The sequence below is a fragment of the Drosophila nasuta genome, chromosome 2L (genome assembly GCF_023558535.2).
Source record: "Drosophila nasuta strain 15112-1781.00 chromosome 2L, ASM2355853v1, whole genome shotgun sequence".
In the NCBI taxonomy this organism is placed as follows: Eukaryota; Metazoa; Arthropoda; class Insecta; order Diptera; family Drosophilidae; genus Drosophila; species Drosophila nasuta.
Window position 1 is genome coordinate 16,210,323 of NC_083455.1, and position 19,576 is coordinate 16,229,898.

The 19,576-nt window shown below is 42.2% G+C and overlaps 7 protein-coding genes across 7 annotated transcripts; 4 read left to right on the forward strand and 3 right to left on the reverse strand.

Annotated features, from left to right (window-relative positions):
- Nucleotides 1-245: 245 nt before the first annotated feature.
- LOC132788522 (UDP-N-acetylglucosamine--dolichyl-phosphate N-acetylglucosaminephosphotransferase) lies at nucleotides 246-4,607 on the forward strand. The gene is made up of 5 exons (XM_060795984.1): nucleotides 246-391; nucleotides 448-589; nucleotides 658-871; nucleotides 958-1,192; nucleotides 3,989-4,607. The coding sequence occupies exons 1-5, from the start codon at nucleotides 246-248 to the stop codon at nucleotides 4,482-4,484; spliced, it is 1,233 nt and encodes a 410-aa protein (XP_060651967.1). The 3' UTR covers nucleotides 4,485-4,607.
- Nucleotides 1,186-3,807, reverse strand: LOC132788492 (beta-1,4-mannosyl-glycoprotein 4-beta-N-acetylglucosaminyltransferase). Its single transcript, XM_060795935.1, has one exon. It carries the CDS (start codon nucleotides 3,466-3,468, stop codon nucleotides 2,005-2,007), a length of 1,464 nt encoding a protein of 487 aa, XP_060651918.1. The 5' UTR covers nucleotides 3,469-3,807; the 3' UTR covers nucleotides 1,186-2,004.
- LOC132788553 (radial spoke head 1 homolog) lies at nucleotides 4,554-5,803 on the forward strand. Its single transcript, XM_060796030.1, has 2 exons — nucleotides 4,554-4,697; nucleotides 4,759-5,803. The coding sequence occupies exons 1-2, from the start codon at nucleotides 4,623-4,625 to the stop codon at nucleotides 5,719-5,721; spliced, it is 1,038 nt and encodes a 345-aa protein (XP_060652013.1). The 5' UTR covers nucleotides 4,554-4,622; the 3' UTR covers nucleotides 5,722-5,803.
- On the reverse strand, nucleotides 5,304-12,595 carry LOC132788388 (uncharacterized). The gene is made up of 5 exons (XM_060795813.1): nucleotides 12,321-12,595; nucleotides 8,186-10,237; nucleotides 7,835-8,127; nucleotides 7,145-7,776; nucleotides 5,304-7,080 (listed from the first exon to the last, which is right to left on the reverse strand). Exons 2-5 carry the CDS (start codon nucleotides 10,163-10,165, stop codon nucleotides 6,143-6,145), a joined length of 3,843 nt encoding a protein of 1,280 aa, XP_060651796.1. The 5' UTR covers nucleotides 10,166-10,237; nucleotides 12,321-12,595; the 3' UTR covers nucleotides 5,304-6,142.
- Nucleotides 12,596-13,487: 892 nt separating this feature from the next.
- On the forward strand, nucleotides 13,488-15,939 carry LOC132788560 (homocysteine S-methyltransferase). The gene is given in 5 exon segments (XM_060796043.1): nucleotides 13,488-13,674; nucleotides 14,528-14,706; nucleotides 14,780-14,959; nucleotides 15,116-15,291; nucleotides 15,293-15,939. Coding segments are annotated over 4 exon segments (996 nt in total). The 5' UTR covers nucleotides 13,488-13,674; nucleotides 14,528-14,549; the 3' UTR covers nucleotides 15,776-15,939.
- A 316-nt stretch (nucleotides 15,940-16,255) lies between these two features.
- LOC132788588 (NEDD8) lies at nucleotides 16,256-16,939 on the forward strand. Its single transcript, XM_060796076.1, has 3 exons — nucleotides 16,256-16,395; nucleotides 16,534-16,664; nucleotides 16,723-16,939. The coding sequence occupies exons 1-3, from the start codon at nucleotides 16,378-16,380 to the stop codon at nucleotides 16,805-16,807; spliced, it is 234 nt and encodes a 77-aa protein (XP_060652059.1). The 5' UTR covers nucleotides 16,256-16,377; the 3' UTR covers nucleotides 16,808-16,939.
- Nucleotides 16,723-18,942, reverse strand: LOC132788474 (glutathione S-transferase C-terminal domain-containing protein homolog). Its single transcript, XM_060795910.1, has 2 exons — nucleotides 18,007-18,942; nucleotides 16,723-17,943 (listed from the first exon to the last, which is right to left on the reverse strand). The coding sequence occupies exons 1-2, from the start codon at nucleotides 18,799-18,801 to the stop codon at nucleotides 16,972-16,974; spliced, it is 1,767 nt and encodes a 588-aa protein (XP_060651893.1). The 5' UTR covers nucleotides 18,802-18,942; the 3' UTR covers nucleotides 16,723-16,971.
- Nucleotides 18,943-19,576: the final 634 nt, after the last annotated feature.

The window sequence follows — 19,576 nt, forward strand, 5'->3', positions numbered from 1 at the left end:
TCTAATTGGGCACTTCTTAATCAGCTGTGTTTGTTATTGTCTTTACCCGTATAATTGGCGTGTACTTTTCCTCGCCGCAATTTTCTTCTACGGCATTATGCTCGCGTGATAGATAACTATATAACCTCTGTGCACTTTGGTAACAACTAGAACGATTCGCCCCAGTTGCAGTATTTTGAATACGCAACGAATAGCGACATTAATTTAATTAGTGTAACTACATCGAGGAGTCACTTACCAAAAAGATGTCCACGATAGCGATTGCCGTAAATGCGGCGATCTCGGCGGGCGCATACCTGATGACGGTGCGCATGATCCCCCGCTTGCGTGACATGTTCATCAAGGCCAACTTGTTTGGTCGTGATCTCTGCAAAAAGGACAAGCCGCAAGTGTTAGTATACAGTTCGTAATATTGTCTAGAAACTGTCTACATCTTAATTTTTGCAGACCCGAATCCTATGGCGTAATTATAGGCTGCGTCTTTCTTATCTCCATATTTCTGTTCATCCCAATACCGTTTACATTCGATGAAAATGCCGCCACGGATGCAGTTACAGGCGGCAAACCATTAACATTTCCCCATGATAAGGTTGGTTAACTGATGACTCATCTTAAGATATGTAGCATGTCTAATCAATTTATGTGTTTTGTTTTCAGTTCGTGGAACTCATTGCCGCCTTATTGTCGATATGCTGCATGATATTTCTTGGCTTTGCCGACGATGTGCTTGATCTACGCTGGCGTCACAAGCTCCTCCTACCCACGATAGCAACGTTACCGCTTTTGATGGTATACTATGTCAACTACAATTCCACTACCGTCATGATGCCCAACTTTGCTCGTGCTCTGTTTGGTACATCCGTTAATATTGGTAAGCGGCATTTTAAATCATCAATTATAGCATATTTCCCTTGCATCTGCTCATCTATGTAAATATTTTTTAATTCTAATTTTCAGGAATATTTTACTATGTGTTTATGGGCAGTTTGGCTGTGTTCTGCACCAATGCCATCAATATACTCGCTGGTATCAATGGTCTAGAAGTTGGTCAATCGCTCATCATTGCCGGCTCCGTTTTGCTCTTCAATTTCATCGAGCTATCCCTGGGTCACCAAGTGGAATCGCATCAGTTCTCCATACATTTTATGCTGCCATTTTTGGCCACCTCACTGGCTTTGTGGAAGTTCAATAGGTGAGTTGTTGTTGTTTGTTCATATGTTTATTTTAATATTTAATAATATTCTCACAAATGAATTAAAGTTTGACAAGAATGCTTACAACATGTATTCGAATTGAACTAAACTAAATGTACGATAACAAATTCTTTGAATGATTTCCTTGCAAATCCATATCTAGTTTAGTTTAGTTTATTATCACAGATGGCGTCACTATCGTCCTTCTAATCCATCTATTCTGTCGCCCTGTCTGTCCGCCTGTCTGCATACTGAGTTTACTAAATTTCGAATTCAATTTCAATCAAAAAGCGATGCAGTTTTAGTGGAAGAGAGCGTAAAGGCTTATTATTTAATCGAGTCTTACAATACTAGTCCTCCATTTTAGTCTTTATCCTGCTGCACATCGTTGAGATCTTACAGATTTGATATATTTAAATATTTAATAATGCGTTCATAATGAATTGAAGTTTTGATAAGAATGCACATACAACATGTTTTAGAATTCGAATTGAACTAAACTAAATGTACGATAACAAATTCCTTGACTGATTCAATATCTAGTTTAGTTTAGTTTATTATCACAGATGGCGTCGCTGTCTTCCCTTGCTCCGTCCTGTCGCCCTGTCTGTCTATATGCTGAGTTACTATATTTATTATTTTTATTGAAATTACAATAAACTTTAGTTCTTTCGTAAGTTTTCAATAATAATAATAAATGTAGTAAATTGATACACTAAATTTCGAATACAAATTTAATCAAAAGTGGGGAACAATTAGAGGCTTATTACTTAGAGTCGAGTCTTAATATTAGTCCCCTTAGTCTATTCTACTAGTCGTCATCCTCCTGCACATCGTTCACATCATACAGATTGTACAGCAATTGACCAAATTGATTGCTGTGCTGTTGCGCCACATCGGGTGCAAAGTATTTCTCGCTCTGCGGCCTCAGTCGCAGCAACTGGGTGCTACCATCCTCCAAGAGGACACCAGCACCCATCAATTGCTGCACATAGTTGGCATCGATGCGAGCGCTTCTCGTTTTGTTGGGCAATTGCACTTTTATGCCACTCTGCTGCAGCCAGTTCACAATTTGCTCCGGCGACATGCATAGCTCACAGCTCCAGCCGCCGTAATGATTGAGATCGCCCAGCGTGTAGATCGCATGTTTTTCCAGATGCTGCGGATCCAGTTGTGCAGCATGCAGATGCACCAAGGAACTGATGACGCCACTAAGGCGTGTGCGTTGTCCATGCTGCCAATAGAAGCCGTAGACGTTGTGCTTAAGTCTAAAGCGCAATGGCAACACATCGGTGGCATAGTACTTGAGGAACTTGAGTGCAGTGGGTGCAAAGATTGACTCGCGGTTACCAACGAGCAGCAGATCCGTCGTCTGCAGCTGCACGCTGCAAAGTGACCACAGTTGCTGCCGGAAATGGGCAAATGCCGCAGCCCCGCTGCAGTTTTGCTGACCAGTTGCTTTGCTGCATTGGTACAGCACATAATTTGAGCTGATCAGAGAGTTCAGTTGTCGCTGTAGGCGACGCTGCTTTAGTTGGTCCTTGCTGCTGTCCCGTTCGTAGTAGTAGATGAGAAAAAAGTCCACTACCTCGATGAGTGTGCGCAGCTGCAGCTGCAGCAGCTCCATGTTGATATGCTCCCAGTCGCCCAAGCTCAGCATATAATACAATCGCTTTATTGACGTTGGATTGGCCTCGTGCAGCTTAAGTGGCGCTTCGTGGCCACCACGTTTACTTGCTCGACTGTGTGTCATTAAAGCTCGCCAAATTATCTCCGGCTGGCCGCAGTCACGTCCATGCCAGCCACTTTCGCAGTTGCATTGCGGCTGTGCCATCAAATAATCTCGATCCCTCGTTGTTTCATTCACCGTGCCTTCTTTATAACACCAAAAGGCTGGCGCTAGCTCTAGTTCAATGTAAGCGGGCAGTGCATAGTCCGCGCTTCGATTCAAACGGTTATCGCTTTTCATTTGATAAAAATCCTCTTGATATCGATTAATGTTATCGCGCTGCACGCAATGCTGCTGCACCTGCTGTCCCTGTTTCTTTGTATTCCTTGCGTTCCGCACGAAATGCACACGTCCCGACTCCTGGGGGTCTGTTGCACTGCCATTCTGCTGCTGCAGCAGCTGGCTGCGATTCATTTGGAGCAGCCAAATGCAGCCAATAAAGCCCACTTGCACTATCAGCACTGACCAGAGCACTAGTTTTTTGGTTATAGCCCGACGGCTGTTCCCACTAGCCGCTGTCTGGTTTAATCCCATGCTCCGAGCCATTGTACGTTTAATTGACTACACAAAGTACATTTTACTTGTATTTTTAATTTACTAGACTTTTCAGTTTCTGCGTTTTTCGCAGGCTAACACACCCACATTTTACACATTGCTGCTGCGCCCACTACATGCACACAGCTGTCGATTGCCATAGGCCGTTGTCCTCTCGATAAACCGCACAGCTGTCGATTGTCCTCTCGATAAAGCACAGCTGTTGACTGCCATCTGTTGTTGTCCTCCGGATGGGCATTGCGCTTTGACAGCCATTTGAACTTAGAAGCGATATACACTTTATTATTCTTTCTGCTGACACGTTTCTACTAATATATTTATTTTAGTTAAGCACAAATTAAACTGTTATGAACAAGTTATCTTGTAATTGCACCACTCTTTTAACTGTGCCAAACATATTAACCAAACGGGCCAACTTGTTTTTTACAGTATGGCCTTCCCAAAAGCGCAATGTGCCCATAATTTAATTTAACGAACTTTTTGAAATTCAAATTGTATTTTTTCCTTACAGATATCCGTCGCAGGTGTTTGTGGGCGACACATATTGCTATTTTGCCGGCATGACCTTTGCTGTCGTGGGCATCTTGGGTCACTTTAGCAAGACGCTGTTGCTCTTCTTTCTGCCGCAGATCTTAAACTTTTTGTACTCAACGCCGCAACTTTTTCACTTTGTGCCCTGTCCAAGGCATCGGCTACCGAAATATGATCAGAAATCGGATTTGCTACATATAAGCACTACGGAATTCCGATTGGATGAGCTAAATAGTCTCGGACGTCTCATGGTCAAAGTGCTGCGCACATTACGGCTGGTCAGCTGGCAGGAACACGCAGATGGCCGGATTGTGACAAACAACTTAACGCTAATCAACTTTGTGCTCGTTATCTTTGGGCCAGTGCACGAGCGTGTGGCGACACAAATGCTGATGGGATTCCAGGTGTTGTCCACATTGCTGGCGCTTTTCATACGCTATCCGTTGGCCAATTATTTCTATGCAACGGAAAGGTAATCAAAGCAAGCCTTGAATTGGCTTTCGATTGTTGAACTCAATATATTACACAGTTCCCCCTGAAAAGTAATTTAAGTACGAAATTATATTCTCTCCAAAAATAAACGACGAAAGTAAATTATATATAGAACATACATTATGAGCATTTCCGATCTATCCGATGAGTCTGAGCTATCGTTTCCCGACGAGGAGGACGAGGGTCCCAAGATTGGTGTAGGTGCAGCCTTAAAGCATATTAAATCTTGTACTCTCATGTTCCTCCATCCGTCTGCAGAAGTACATCGGTGGCCGCAATGCCGATGGCCAGCGTCATGGACGTGGCTGGGCTATTCTTCCCAATGGAGATCAGTACGATGGCAACTATCGCAAGGGTCGTCGCCATGGCATTGGACTGTATGTCTTCAAGAGCGGTGCTCGTTACTATGGACAGTATCGCTGTGGTGTGCGCTGTGGTCGCGGTATCTTTATTTATCCGGATGGGTCCGTTTACGAAGGCAACTGGCGCAAGCATCTGAAGCATGGCAAGGGGCGCTACAACTATGCCAGTGGAGACACCTATTCGGGGGACTGGTATAAGGGACAACGTCATGGCGTGGGCATCTATAGTTTCAAAACCGAGAAGGACAACTGTTGCATGTCGGTGCGTTTGAAGTCCACCTGGAACTCCAATGTGCGTTTGGGCCCATTTGAGTTGTATATTGGCAACGATGACAAGTGCACCATACTGCATGGCATCTGGGATGTGTTGTATCCCACTGGACCGGCTGTGTTCAGCTTTGACAACCGCTATATGCTGTTGGGTTTCTTTTTGCCAGGCGATTATAATTTCCGTGCCATGCAGCCGTCTGAGGAGGGCGAGGGCGAGGAGGAGACGAATCTTGAGCTCGAGGGTGAAGGTGAAGTGGTTGAAATGAAACCAACTATATGGATTGCACAGGAGATTGCTGTCTACGATTATTCGCTGCTGCCACAGGAGCCAGTGCCAATACCCATCTCCGACTCCGAACTATCTGTCTGCTCGATAACCACCGAGCCAAGTGTTGTTAGCCACGAACAGGTGAGTTTCTATGGCGAGGGCGAGGAAGGTGAGGACGAGCTCGAGGGCGAGATGGAATGCTTCCCATGCGAATGCGATTACGAGTTAAGTGAGGTGGATACCGAGTCGGAACCATGCAAAATCGATGGAAGCCCGTGTGCTATTGAGGTTCTTAAGCAGCCCGAGTGTCCGAATGTCTAAATACACTAATTATAGCTAACAATTGGTCATATAGAGACTTAAATAAATGAGCGCACAATACTTGTTTTGGCATTTAACCACACTTTCTTTTGAATTATACAATTACTTTTTTTTGTTGCTTTATTTGCGTTTTTAGAATTTGAATAAAATTTGTTTGTCCTTTTTAAAATATGCCTGACTATATGTATATGAAGATTTGATGCGGTCTCTATAAATAAATCGCTTCACGTTATAGATGAAATCACAAATAGGGGCTTTTCAAGTATTATTGACATAGTTAATGATACCTTTTTCAATTTCAATTTCTTATGTTTTTTTTCTACTATTTAAATCGTATGACTTTTTTCATTCTTTTTTTTGTTGATGCACTTTTTTCATTTGATATTCAGCATTTGAATTCATTAAGTTTCACTAATTAATTCTAAACGTAATTATTGTTTTGATGCCTTTTCATTTTACAAATAACATTAACTTGGATCAATTTATTGTAGTTTAGCGTCATTTCTCTTCGTAATGATTTTTCTCTTTCCTTGCAAAATGAATTGTTTTTACTTTTAATTATTAAAAAAAAAAATCTAAGTTTTTTTTTTGCAGAGATTGTAGCATTGGCCGACTTATAGTTGGAGTTGGATTCAGTACTAGACAGCGTGTCATTATCACTGTTGGAGTCAAATGATAAATCCGTCTCCGGCTCCAACTGTTGCAGCGAGGCCTTGCCGCAATCATCCACTATGATGTTTAGCTTCTCCTTGGGCAGCTGCAGTTCCTTGCTCGTGAGCGACGTTTCATCCACGGGATTGAGACGCATCATATCACCGCCATCCGTGGTGAGAAACTCATGCAGCGTGCTGCCATCTCGCTGCTTGGATACCTTATAAATAGCAGGACACGATTTCGAATTTTTCACATCGTTCGAGTCCTTCAGTTCATTCATCTCCAGGGGGTGGTGGCTGTTGCCGCTGGCGTCTTGTGCAGCCATCAGTTGTTGCACACTTTGATTGTTATCCTCAATGCTGCAAGCTAACAACGATGCGGCCGCCATAGCTGCAGCTGCCTGCTGACTACTGCTGGCCCCCTCGGGGTTTACGTATAATCTCGATGAGTTGAAAAGCAGCAGTTGCGGATCCATTTTAAAGTCGTTTAGCTCGAACTTCTGACGATCCAGATTCTCATCAATGTAGTTGATGTGAATGGGTGTGGTTTGCAGGTGCAAATGCGAACTGTGCAGTGCATCGTCATCTGGTGGCGTGTAGTAGACGGAAGTTTTGCTGGCCGAATTGTTGGCGGCCATCAGACACGACTTGATCTTCTGTATGTGCAGCTCCTTCTCCATTTGGCCCTTGAAGTAGCAGTCTATATCTACTTGAAACAGTAAATAAATTTGTAATTTTAAATTTCATGTATATATTTCACAGTAGTTTACCCTCTACAATGTCCTCCTCGCAACGACCGCGACAGTTCTCAAAGTAGAAGCTGGGTAGATTCTCCAGAACCTTATTGAGCGACTGTTGCTGATACTTGTAACCCTCGCGAAGACGCAGCACCTGATGGGCACTGAACTTCCTGATCTTGTTACGCTGGAAGACATAGTTCTCGCGCACCCAGCTCAATTGGCCGGTGGAATAATCGCGCACCTTCTTCACCTGATCGTAGTATTGATCCTTGAGTGCCGTCAAATGATTGGAGCCCATGTCACGGAACTCCTTAATGTGCTTGGCCTGTGTGGTGTAGCTGCTCTGTATCCACTCAACCTGCTGCGCACAATTCTCCCTTATGCGATGCACTTGCTGAGCATAATTCTCGCGCAGACGTTCCAGCTGCTGGCTCTTGTAGCTTTCGATACTGTCGAGCATAGCGTAAATCTGTCGCGAACGTGGAGACTTCTTGTTGCGATTCGCACAGCATGAGAGACGCTCACAGACGCCCAGTTTGGTTAAGCAGCTGCGCAATCCTTGCACCATCAGCGTGAGCAGCAGAAAAGCTGTGGCTAGCGCTGTGCCCGCCAGCAGACTCTCAATCTTGACGCGATAAAACACAATGGGATCGATGTAAAGCCTGTCACAAAACAAAAGTTTATTAATTAACGTTGTGTCCATTTATAAACACAGCTTACCTGATGCCCGCCGAGGCATTGCCCATCACATTGAAGGCGTAGCAGGTGTAGAGTCCGCTGTCGCCCCGTGAGATATTGTGCACCAGCAGCGAACCATTCTCGATGAGCACCACGCGTTGTCCCACAATGCTCTTTTGCCTGCTTATGTTTATATTCAGTGCCTGCGGATTTGTTTCATCCGTGAGAGCAAAGAGCTCAAACTTGCTAGGCTGATGCTCCTTGTCGCTGTTGATGATGATAGGCCTCTTATCTGGGTCTGCATGATGCCGCAATATCTTGTGCCTTGGCGTCACCTGCAAGCAACATAGATTAATAAAAATTTCCCCAAAGCAACTTCATCCGTAGACTCACCCAGATAATGTCCGGCGTGGGACTGCCATAGACCATGCACTCTAGTTTGGCCGTGGCATGTAGTCGATGCATTTTGGGCTCGGAGGATTGCACCACAACGGGCACGCTGCAGTTGAGATTACTGAGCACACGCAAGGCATCCCCCGGATAACCATACTGGCACTTGAGCGCATCGATCTGATTATCTATGTTCTCAGACGAGTCCAAGCTCACACTGTTCGCTGGCGGCTGGCGATGCAATGAGGTGCTCGAATTGTTCAACCAGCCCGATAGCCAATACATGGAGCAATCGCATTGATACTCATTGCCCAGTATATTTAAATAGTGCAGCTGACGCAGCTCCTTGAGACTCTCGGGCAGCGTAGCTAGGCGATTTCCACGCACATTGAGTCGCTGCAGACGCGAAAGGCTGCCAATCAGCGCTGGCAGCTTGAGGAGACTGTTGTCGGCCAACACTAGTTCACGCAAATTGCGTGCGTTTGCAAACATTGTGGGTGGCAGCTCGGTGAGCTTTGTGTTCCCCTGCATGGAAAGATAGCGCAATCGCTGCAGGATCTGCGCATCCACATGCTCCTCGTTGCGTGATATCCAGTTGGGCAGCTGCTCCAGCGGCGTCCCATCGATGCGCAGCAAGATCAGTTTACGCTGGGTCTGAAACAGACCGCTGGGCAGTTGCTTGAAGTGATTGCGACTGAGATCCAATTGACGCAGCATATGCAGTGGCTGGAAGATGATAGAGGACAGCAGCGTTAGCTTGTTGCTGGACACATTGAGCACTAGCAGATTTTCCAGCGACTCGAACGCCTTGCGATCAATGCTGCCCAGTTCATTCTGTGACAAATCCAAATGCCGCAACTCTCGCAGATTGTACAAACTATGCTTGCCAATCGATTGCAGTTGATTGCGCTGCAGCTGCAAATTGCGCAGCTGACTGTTTGGTGCGAAAAAGTTGTCGGGAAAGGAGAGCAGACGATTGTTGCTCAGGTCGAGCAAACGTAGATCGCGTGCCGTTTGGAACAACTGAAAGGGCAAGATGCTCAGTCGATTGTGCGACAAATGCAGCCACTCCAGCTTCAAGGCGCCCTCAAAGGTATTGCGCGGCAACTCGCTCAATGCATTGTGGCTGAGATTAAGCAGCCTCAGCTCGCTCAGCTGATGCAGAAAGTGGGCGGGCAACGCTTGGAGTGCATTGCGATCCATGTGCAGTTCAAGCAGATGATTCATGTACTGGAGTTCGGCCAGAACGCAATTGTTTGCCAGACGATTGCCACTGAGCCGCAGCACTTTGAGGCGACGCATCGCCTGTGGCTGAGCCCACAATGTGCAGCTCACTTCATTCTCGCTAAAGTCGAGCGTCTCCACAGACTCGAAACGTTGTGTCTGCTGGGCAAAGAGACGCTGCAGTGTCGCATCCTGCAGATGACTATCGATCCACTTGAACTGACGCATGCTCTCGTATTGCTGCAGCTGAAGGAAAGTGCTGCTGCTGGACGTGTCTTCAACGTGGAGCAGCGAGAGATGCTCATAGTTGATGTCACGCTGGCGCAACAATTCAGCATTTATGGCAGCAATGCTGACATTTTGACAGCGCAACTTTAGCACATTGCTAGCTGCATCGATTTGGCCAATGTCATCCAGCTCATGGTCCACATCTTGCTCTTGGCTGGTGTACTGCTGTTGTGTTCCGGTTTTATCCAGCAACCAGCTATCGTCCAGCCCACTGTCACTATCATCCACATCCAGGTCCACTGCATGGCCCACGAATGGCAAATGGAATTTGTAGCCCAACAGCGAGAATTCGTGCTCCTGCCATGTGCGTGTCGTCGTTGTTGTTGATGTTGTTGTTGGTGATCCTTTGCTCTGTTGTGGTTGAAATGTTGTTGTCCGCTCGCTGTAGGCGGAAATGCAACCACCTTCGACTGCAACACTATAAATTAGCAATGCAGCAAATATCAAGGAGATCTTGGATATTGCTTCCATTTTTCCGTATGCAATCTCAATAACTTATATGGCATAATATGATGTGTCTCATCGTATGCTCGCATAGTATACCTGGAAAAAGAGACAAGTGACAAAACCATTATCGATTAGAGTTGCGCTTTGAGTGGACAAAACAGTTTCGTTCCTTTTTTGTTGGGGGGAAACTTTTGGACTCTTTCCTGTCCATCTGGCCCAAAAACCTTTTGTATTACTAGTAAAATCAATAGTATTTGTCCGAATTAAATAAATAACATGCACATTCGTTTTGTCCACATTGCAGGTACTAAGAGAAAAGCTCCTTCCATTTGAATAATATAGTATCAAGGAGGCAAACAACTCGAATATTATAACGCCAAAAGGGAAATTCAACAAAACGAATATTAAATACTCTTTAGCCCTAGTCTAGTTTTGTCTTGGATTTTTAAAATCTTTATAAATAACGAGTTATTAGGGTTTGCAATTAAGAAGAAAATCAATTTTATATTATAATTCTTACTTTTAACTTTTCAAATAAAAATTGAAATTTCATTTTTTTTTATAAATAAATTATAATACTAGAAACTAAGTATTTCTAAAGAAAACTTGCATTAAATAGCTATTTTGTGCATTATTCTGTTGATATGAATGACATAAAAGCAATAAGAATAACCAAGTTTGCGATATTTTCACTGATTATTCCTATAACAGATATATGCTCAAGTAAATAAATAAAACGAGTTTAAACACAGGAAATACATACTACAATAATGCACACCTTCGTCAAGCTTCATTAAGATACATTTTAAACTGAGCGACTAATTTGCATAAACAAAATTCAACGAACTTTTTAGACTTTCATTGAAATTCTCTCTCTAAGGAAACAATTTTAATGCAATAAATTGAATTGATATTGATATGTGCAGGCTATATAGCAGTATAGCAATATGTAATAATAGACATAATAATATAAGCTCATGACAACAATACAGCGCTCAAGATGGAATCAATTGTAATTAATAATGAGTGCCCATTAATCAATTGTTGAGATATCGTATTTGTATGTATTTTGTGGCTTTCAATACCACCACAATAAAAAAGTATCTAAAAGGCGATCAAATAATTATATATTCTAAATACATGTCAACACAAAAGAAAGCTCAACAACAAAAAAAGTGCAGAAAAATCAAAACAAATAGGTTAAAGCAGATAAAGAATCAGAAGAAAGTCGCAACAAATGCAAAAAAGTGAGAGACCAACAAAAATAAAGTAAAAAAGACACAAAAAGAACAATAATTAAATTAAGACACGCAGAACATAAACTGAAGATAAAATGAATTCCATTTGAAAGCAGTTCTTAAATAGAGATATATGATTATCATATGATGCACTCTTAACAAGATGAAGAGGAGGTAAGGGTCGTTGATGCTCGTTGATGTGTCTGATTTACACATAGGAAAAACAACGTTACATAACCATAATTACACTTGCAATCTTATTCGCTACCCAAGCCGAGCTCCAGTTCATAGAATAACAGACTATGTACATAACTTACATATGTACATACATATATGAATATATAATTACAATCAGACTTTTAACACATACGCACCAAACATATCCGTGTGCGTGCGTGTGTTGCTGTGTTTGTTTCTGGCTGAATGACGTCCAAAATGCCGCTAATGAGCAAAGGCGAGCGTACACAAAAACATACATACAAACATATTCATGCATATGTTTGCAGAGACACGAAGATACACGCACACAAGCACACACACTCAGGTGAAAATAATATACAAGATAATTATTCGTAGGGAAATAAAAATTAGAAATGCGCTCCAAGCGTCTGCGTCTTCACCTTGATCTCGTCGAGTGGCTTTCAAGTGTCACATTCGCTTAACTAACATATTGAATGCGAGAGACTACCATCTGCATAACATCATAAAATTTCAACAGCTGAAGAAGTTTGCCTATTGAGCATTATGTACTTGGTTTTGTGTTTATTTCACCCTTTGTGGTATCAAGCAGCCGTTTTTTTGCAGCACACACACAACCACACACGCTCAATACAAATCGAAGAAATACATTTGATTATGTGTTTGCACACATAAAACACTTATGTGCCACATGATGCGTGACCTTCTATGGCGAAATAAAGTAAAATAATCAAGTCACTCACCGTTGTTTATAACATTTTTAACCGAATTTAAGTGCCACTAAATTTCCGACGACGCATCGATTTGTACTTTTGCGCAAAGAGGATTTAATATGTAATGTGGATGTTAACTTAACATATTCATGTTATATGATTTGTATTCCTGTTACATGCTCCTGCCACATGCAAGCTACTTGAATTAATCAATTAATAATTAAATATCAGATCGCAGTAATAAAATTGAATTTTATTTTTCAAGTCTAAAATTTCTAAACTATTTGCACACGAGAAATATGCAAACGTATATACAGCTGCTACACTATTACTATCACAATGTTATGTTGGCAGTCTACGCGCTGTTAAGCTCAAAGAGTACTGTTTAGCCAACGATAAATTATCGAGGCACTTCGATTATTATCGAGCAGTGAAATAAAGAGTCAATTGTACGGTTCTTATCGAAATTTTTAAATTTTTGAACTGAAGAATGCCTTATTTTTTAAGCAGTTGGTTTGCTTTGTTGACATAAACTGTATAAATTGGAATTAGGATACAAAAAATCATATACAAATAATTAATCAGCGAATAGATTTGATTGCAAAGTATAGAAAAAATAGCATTATATAAAATTCGAGTTGGGTGGTCTATCAATTGATTGTCTGATTAATTCGCCAGGCGCGCGCAAATATTATATATATAATTACTCGAGGTCATTTTGCTTGATCTGGGTCAAGATTTTGGCAATAAAAAGCACAAATCCGCACTTGAAAACCGCCGCACGACAGACAACGCATCGCTATTTTAAAGAATTAAAAAGGTTATCGAATCAGGCACTTGCGGACACCAGGCTACTTGGTTGTTGGTCTTTGTCCCTATCAACAAATCCACGCAACATGTTTGGGATTTCATCAGCTCTTTCATTTTTTTTTTATTTATTTTGTTTTGTTTTTTACTTTTGCTCCTAGACTGTTGTCTGGCAGCTGTATGCTCTTATCACTTATCACTGAAACCAGCCCCGGACCAAAGCACAGACGCACCGAGCAACGAGCAAATTGACGAGTACCGAGCACCAGCCGGCTGTTGGGCTCCAGTTTTGTTTTGTTTGAATTTATATTTTTATTTTTTGTTTCGCACTGTGATAAGGAAACATTGACTGTGCGGGCGCACGCTATAAAAGCGACCAGACAGCATTGTAAACCACTTAAACGATTGTTGGACGCCCAACTACATAGAACACAACATTCTATACTATATCTCGAAAAGTTTCAGTTGATACGGAATCTTTTAATAACAAACACATCGCTCTGCTTGTTGTTGTCGTCTCGCGTGCATAAACAACATTTTAATCAATTACAAGATCTTCTATTAATAAGCAGCCAAGGTGAGTGTGAACAAAGTCAAAAAGGGCCTCTAAAATATTCCACGATCTGTCATATCAGTTGCTCTTATCATAGAGCAAGTCAAGTTGTTTGTTGATGCAGTTCATCGCCCTAGGGAAATGCGCTTAATATGCCAAGGTTTCCGGGATTATTACAATGTATTGCCTTTAGTAATTGATAAACTGGGCGATAGAGTTTGTGATCGGTTGCTAGCCAGGTGCCCAATAAAGCCCTAGGCATAACAGCTGCTACATTGATAAGAGCAATTAAAATCGTGTAAAGCAATTACAATTTGTTATCAGGGATAGCTATTAAATCCAGACGCAGAATATAAAGATTGTTTTGTTTAATAAAACACATCTCGAATAAACAAAGACCCAATATTAATCACCCATAAATCTATCTTTTTTGAATGAACTTCAAAGTTTACAAGCTTATGTATGTGTGCAATAAATTGCTCGAGAAGCAATATTATATAAAAAATAATTTTGAGAGTTAGTATCTTAATAAATCATTATGATAAGAGACCAACCATATTTATTATTTTTGAGTGTAAACAAATTAGAAGCATAAATATTCATTATTTAAACAAAATAGTAAATTGCGGCTTCTGTTATAAGAGTCTTCACCGATACTATTTCACATCCATTATAAAAGGATCAAAAGGCTACACTCACGATTATATTTTATTATTATTTTTTCAGTAGAAATTCATTTTTATTTTGTTTGAAAATAGTAATTCCGATTTGAAAATAAATATTATCATTAATTAAAAGTATTCAAATATAAAAACAATCATTATCATGTTATTCTTATACATTTTAACACTTTTTGTATAACTAAACATTGTTGCAGTACCTTAAACTTCATCAAAAACATGGGTCTGACACGATTGCTCGTTAAGGATGGCGGCTTCGGCACTCAGATGACCGTCCATGTGGGCAACTCCGTCGATGGTGATCCGCTGTGGAGTGCACGTTTTAATGCTACAAATCCCTCAGCTGTGATTAACACACATCTGGACTTTCTGCAAAGTAAGCAAATTGTCAATTAGCAACAATCTAAATTATCAGCAATAAATTTACATATGTGCATGTATGTTTATAGATGGTGCTGATATGATACTGACAAATACGTATCAAACAAGTGTCGAGGGTTACATGGAGTATCTGGAGCTGGATGAGCAGCAGAGCATTGACTTGATAAAGAAAACGGTGCGCATGGCCCATGTTGCTAAGGAGAAATATCTCAACGAATGCTTCGAATCCCAGCTGGCAGTTCCCGAAGGTAAATTAATTGATCTTTTCCCATAATGCCGCTACCCATAGGGTAGGTGATAAGAGAAGCTTTTTTACCATCCAGTTCAATATTCTAATCTCTAAAAATGTGTGCAGGTCTTTTAAAAGTTCTTGAATGAAACTAATCACTTTCGTTACTCTACAGGCTTTCCCTTGATTATTGCCTCGATTGGTCCCTTTGGTGCCCATTTGCACGATGGCTCAGAGTACACTGGCAGCTATGCGGACTACGTGCCCGCTAAGACCATCACGGACTGGCATCGAGTGCGCATCGAAGCTTGCCTGGAAGCTGGTGTTGATGCTTTGGCTATTGAGACGATTCCCCTGTCAGATGGAGGCCGAGGCTTTGGTGGAAATGCTTTGCGATGATTACCCGGATGTGAAATTCTGGGTTGCCTTTCAATGCAAGGACGAGAACACACTGGCCCATGGCGAAGAATTCGCCGAGGCAGCCACTGCAGTTTGGGAGATTCTGCGTGAACGGAAAGCACAGGACAAGTGTCTGGCGATCGGCGTCAATTGTGTGCATCCCAAGTTTGTAACTCCGCTGTTCAAGAGCTTGAATGGCGATCGCACTGCCGAAGAGCAAATCCCCTTGGTCGTCTATCCGAATAGTGGCGAGGTTTATGACGTCGCAACCGGCTGGCAAGGTCGTGAGCATTGTGTGCCGCTGGCGAAATATGTGCCAGAGTGGGCGCAACTGGGAGCGAAAATCATTGGCGGCTGTTGTAGAACTTATGCCCGCGATATTCGGCTAATCAGCGAAGCGGTTCATGCATGGAACAAGCTGAACAAAGTCGCTTGAGATGCCGTCACTAAAGATTAAAGCTGAGGATCTCAGTAATGAACAACAAATGCATTTTTATAGCTGTAACTGTATGTTTAAATTAGTTAGTTAGTTGTAAATAAAAAATAAAAAAACAGATAAAATAAAATATACTTTCCCCACAATTTGGTGTTACGTTAAAATAATTTATTATAATATAAAATTAAATATCAAATTAGTACTTGCTTATAAATAAATAGCAACAAGAAATGGTATTTTTGCTTTGATTAATGAATTATTATGAAAATTCATAAAGTACGATTTGCCTAAAATATCTGAAACAAAAATATCTGAATTTGGATTCAAAATTCAGTCCAACGGAAAACAATAAAATCTACCTATCGAAAAGCATTGTACTTTATATCGGCGCATCGCACGAATTGTATATCGGAGTACTATCGACATTCAGCGCAAAGTTACCGCGTTATTTCTACAAGTTGGCAGCGCCACTCGAATGACATTCGCATAAACGCCGCAATTGGGAAGAAGCTTGCAAAGAAAAATAGAAGACGGAATTGCAATAGATCTTGTTTAAAATTAATTAGTATTTGGTAAAGCGAAAAAAAACACAGACTAGCACAATGTTGATCAAAGTAAAGGTAAGTGCACAGTGTTTTAAGAAGACGTCAAGTCTTTAACAAGCAGGTGACAAAGCGTCTTAGCTATGCGTCAGCTTCACAACAACAATAATATTAATGGCGAATGAAATGAAATTGTGTTGAAATTACCTTTTGCAGACATTGACGGGCAAGGAAATCGAGATTGACATTGAACCCACAGACAAGGTGGATCGCATCAAGGAGCGTGTGGAGGAAAAAGAAGGCATACCTCCGCAGCAACAGCGTCTCATCTTTTCCGGCAAACAAATGTGAGCGTCAAATTAATTTGCTTTGTATTTTCGCTAATATTAGTTTTGCACCTTACAGGAACGATGACAAAACGGCGGCGGATTACAAAGTGCAAGGTGGCTCCGTGCTGCATTTGGTGTTGGCTCTGCGAGGTGGCAACTAGAACTGGAACTCATCATAGTAAATTTGGTCATTAAGTCATTTTCACTTCTTCCCACTTCAACAAATTATGTTGCACTCTGTCTGAATAAAAGCCGTCAACGGTAACTACATATATACGAAAAAATACATATATTTTGACGATGTTTCTCTCAATATCTCTCTCCATTAAATGCGTCCTACAAGCAAATGATTCTTTGGAGTACATTGCTCAGGCTTAAGGCGGGTCAAGATCACCTTGTAACCTGCCTCCTCCGCTTGCAGCTTTCGATCCGTGTCCACCACACACATGCAATGCAGACCCTGCAAAGTTGTCTCCGGCTTGCAATTCGTGGTGCCCAGCTCATGCGCCTGATCCGCTGTGTGAGCAATATACAAATAATCCTTTGTATCGAGCACTTTGCGAAAGCGTTCACTCAACGGATACGAGATGTGTGGCATGGGTTGCAACGACCCATAGCAGCAGGGACAGCAGACAAAACGTGCATTTACACGACGACACTGCTGCAGTACAATGTCAGTGGCAGTTCCACATGCGTGCAACGAAGCACCAATGTCAAAGCTGCCCATAAAGTAGTCAATATTGCACTGATAAAACACGCAATTACTCAGCTGCAACTCGGCGGCTCGTTTCTGTGCATGCGCCAAGGAAAATGCCTTATTCTCCAGTACAATAACCAGACACTTGGGCAGCTTTAACGCCAACAAAATGGCCAAGTGTCCAGTGCCACTGCAAAAGTCCACAATGCGATCTCCTGGCTGTGCAAGCGAGACTACAGCATTGGCCATATTCTCTAGTTGCTGTCGCTTGCGTTCTAGCCGTTCCTCCGGCAGCGCTGAGCTCTTGGCATGCGTTGGCTCAATGCTACGCCAGTCGATGGTTTGCTCGCCAAAACTTTGTTCGCAATCGGCGCTAAATTGCAGCTCCAATTGCTGCAGTTTGTCCAGGGCGGCTTCAACTTCCGCTTGACTAGTGTAAATACGATTCCTTGGGCGATAACGCTTCGGATCGGCTTTATAGAGACTGGCCTCCTCACAGTCGGGTATGCTAAGCAGCTGCGTATTCTCCGCAGGCGCTACCAAGATGGGCACATACAGCTCATGCAGTATTCGTGCACAGTTCCTGTCGAATGCATCGATCTGTGTAGGTATTTTTAATATTAATTCAATTCATAAAGTAGAAAATAGAAATGATTTTCATACCTCACTAAACCAAGTGCTGGTGAGTGGAAAATGCGGCAGCATTTGAGCGCAGTGCTGGAAGACTAGACGCAGCAGTGGATATAGAATGAGATCGGCAATGGTGAAGCTAATGCCTTCGGCAAATCGATGCTCAATTAGCAGTTGCTCCTTCGGCGTGGTGCATTCGATTTGTATGCGTTCCTTGCGCTTCACCGGCAAACCATTGTTAGCACTCTGATTTGCCTGTTCCCTGGCTAGTTTATAGATGTTGTGCATGCGCACCGGTTGATTCATGTGCTGCTCAAAACGCACCACTTCGAGTGGGACTTCGCGCAACGGCAGTTCACCCTGCTGCAGCTGACTGACCAGATTAACCACATCCACTTCACAATAACGTGTCCAGATGGAAGCTTCAGCAGGCGCCAAGAGACAGCTGCCTTTGAAGCCCAATAGCTGACGCAATTGTACGCTGGGCTGTCGTGCAATCAGCTCCCTGCACACGGCACAAGTGCCTGCTATGAAGATATTTCCATTCTTCTCATAGATGGGCAGCCGGAGATCCTTTAATGCGGGCAATGTTGCCGCCTCTCGGCAAGTAATATGTTCCTCGGTCAGTTCACGTCGCAGCTGGGAGCTGCGTAAAGCTATTTTGCCTGTAGTGATTTTGGTGGCCACAAAGTTGATTTTGACGTTGGGCGGCTCTTTTAGGTAGCGATATGTGTAGAGCGCAAGAAACGAAGGCACGCTGGTGTAAATTGTTGTCTCACTTTTTGCATTTTGCGTGCTTATTTCAATCTCCACATACAGTTGATCCATAGCTTATAGCAATTAACTAATCATTTAACTAATGAAATTACAAACAAATGAAAAATATACGAAAGCAATTGCAAACACAAAAGAAAACGAACTCAAAGTATCTTTCGTGCTTTTGAGGTTAAGTGCACAAAATAAATAGAAACAGCTGGAGGCCAAAGCAACAACAGCTGAAGAAGAAGCAACACCCAATTTGCCATTCACAGTAGAACGTCGCTCCTTTATTTGGAATTATATTTTTGAATTGTTTAGTGTGCGCGAATTACTAGCTTATTTCTTCGTTAATTTGTTTACGCGCTTCAGAGCATTTTTATTAAATTCCCGCTAACTACGCAAATTATGAGCTGCGCAATAGTAACAATGCTACAAAATTAGTAGAGTAGCGCGCGATTTCTCGCAGCGCTTGAAGCATCAGCCAGTTGAGTTGCCCAAAAACAAAAGTAGCAAGCGTTAGTTTTAATTAACCTGTTGTACGAGCAAGGTGCGTGTTTTTAGTTTCTGCTGAATCACACGTGAATACGTTTCGAGCGCTTGCCTACAAATTTATTTTATTTATTTTTATTGGTAACTAATTTGCATAATTCACAATCAGCTGTGCATATTTACATTGATTTACTGTCTGTGTGCGTTCGTGTGTGTAGGTGTAACTTTATATGTATGTGTGCGTGCGCCTGCCCAGTGGCCAATGCAGCGTTGCAAAGCGGCGTATGAGTAATAAACTAAAACTGCATTTAGAGTCAAGGTCAGACATCAGCAGCTAGTATTCAATTCATTAACA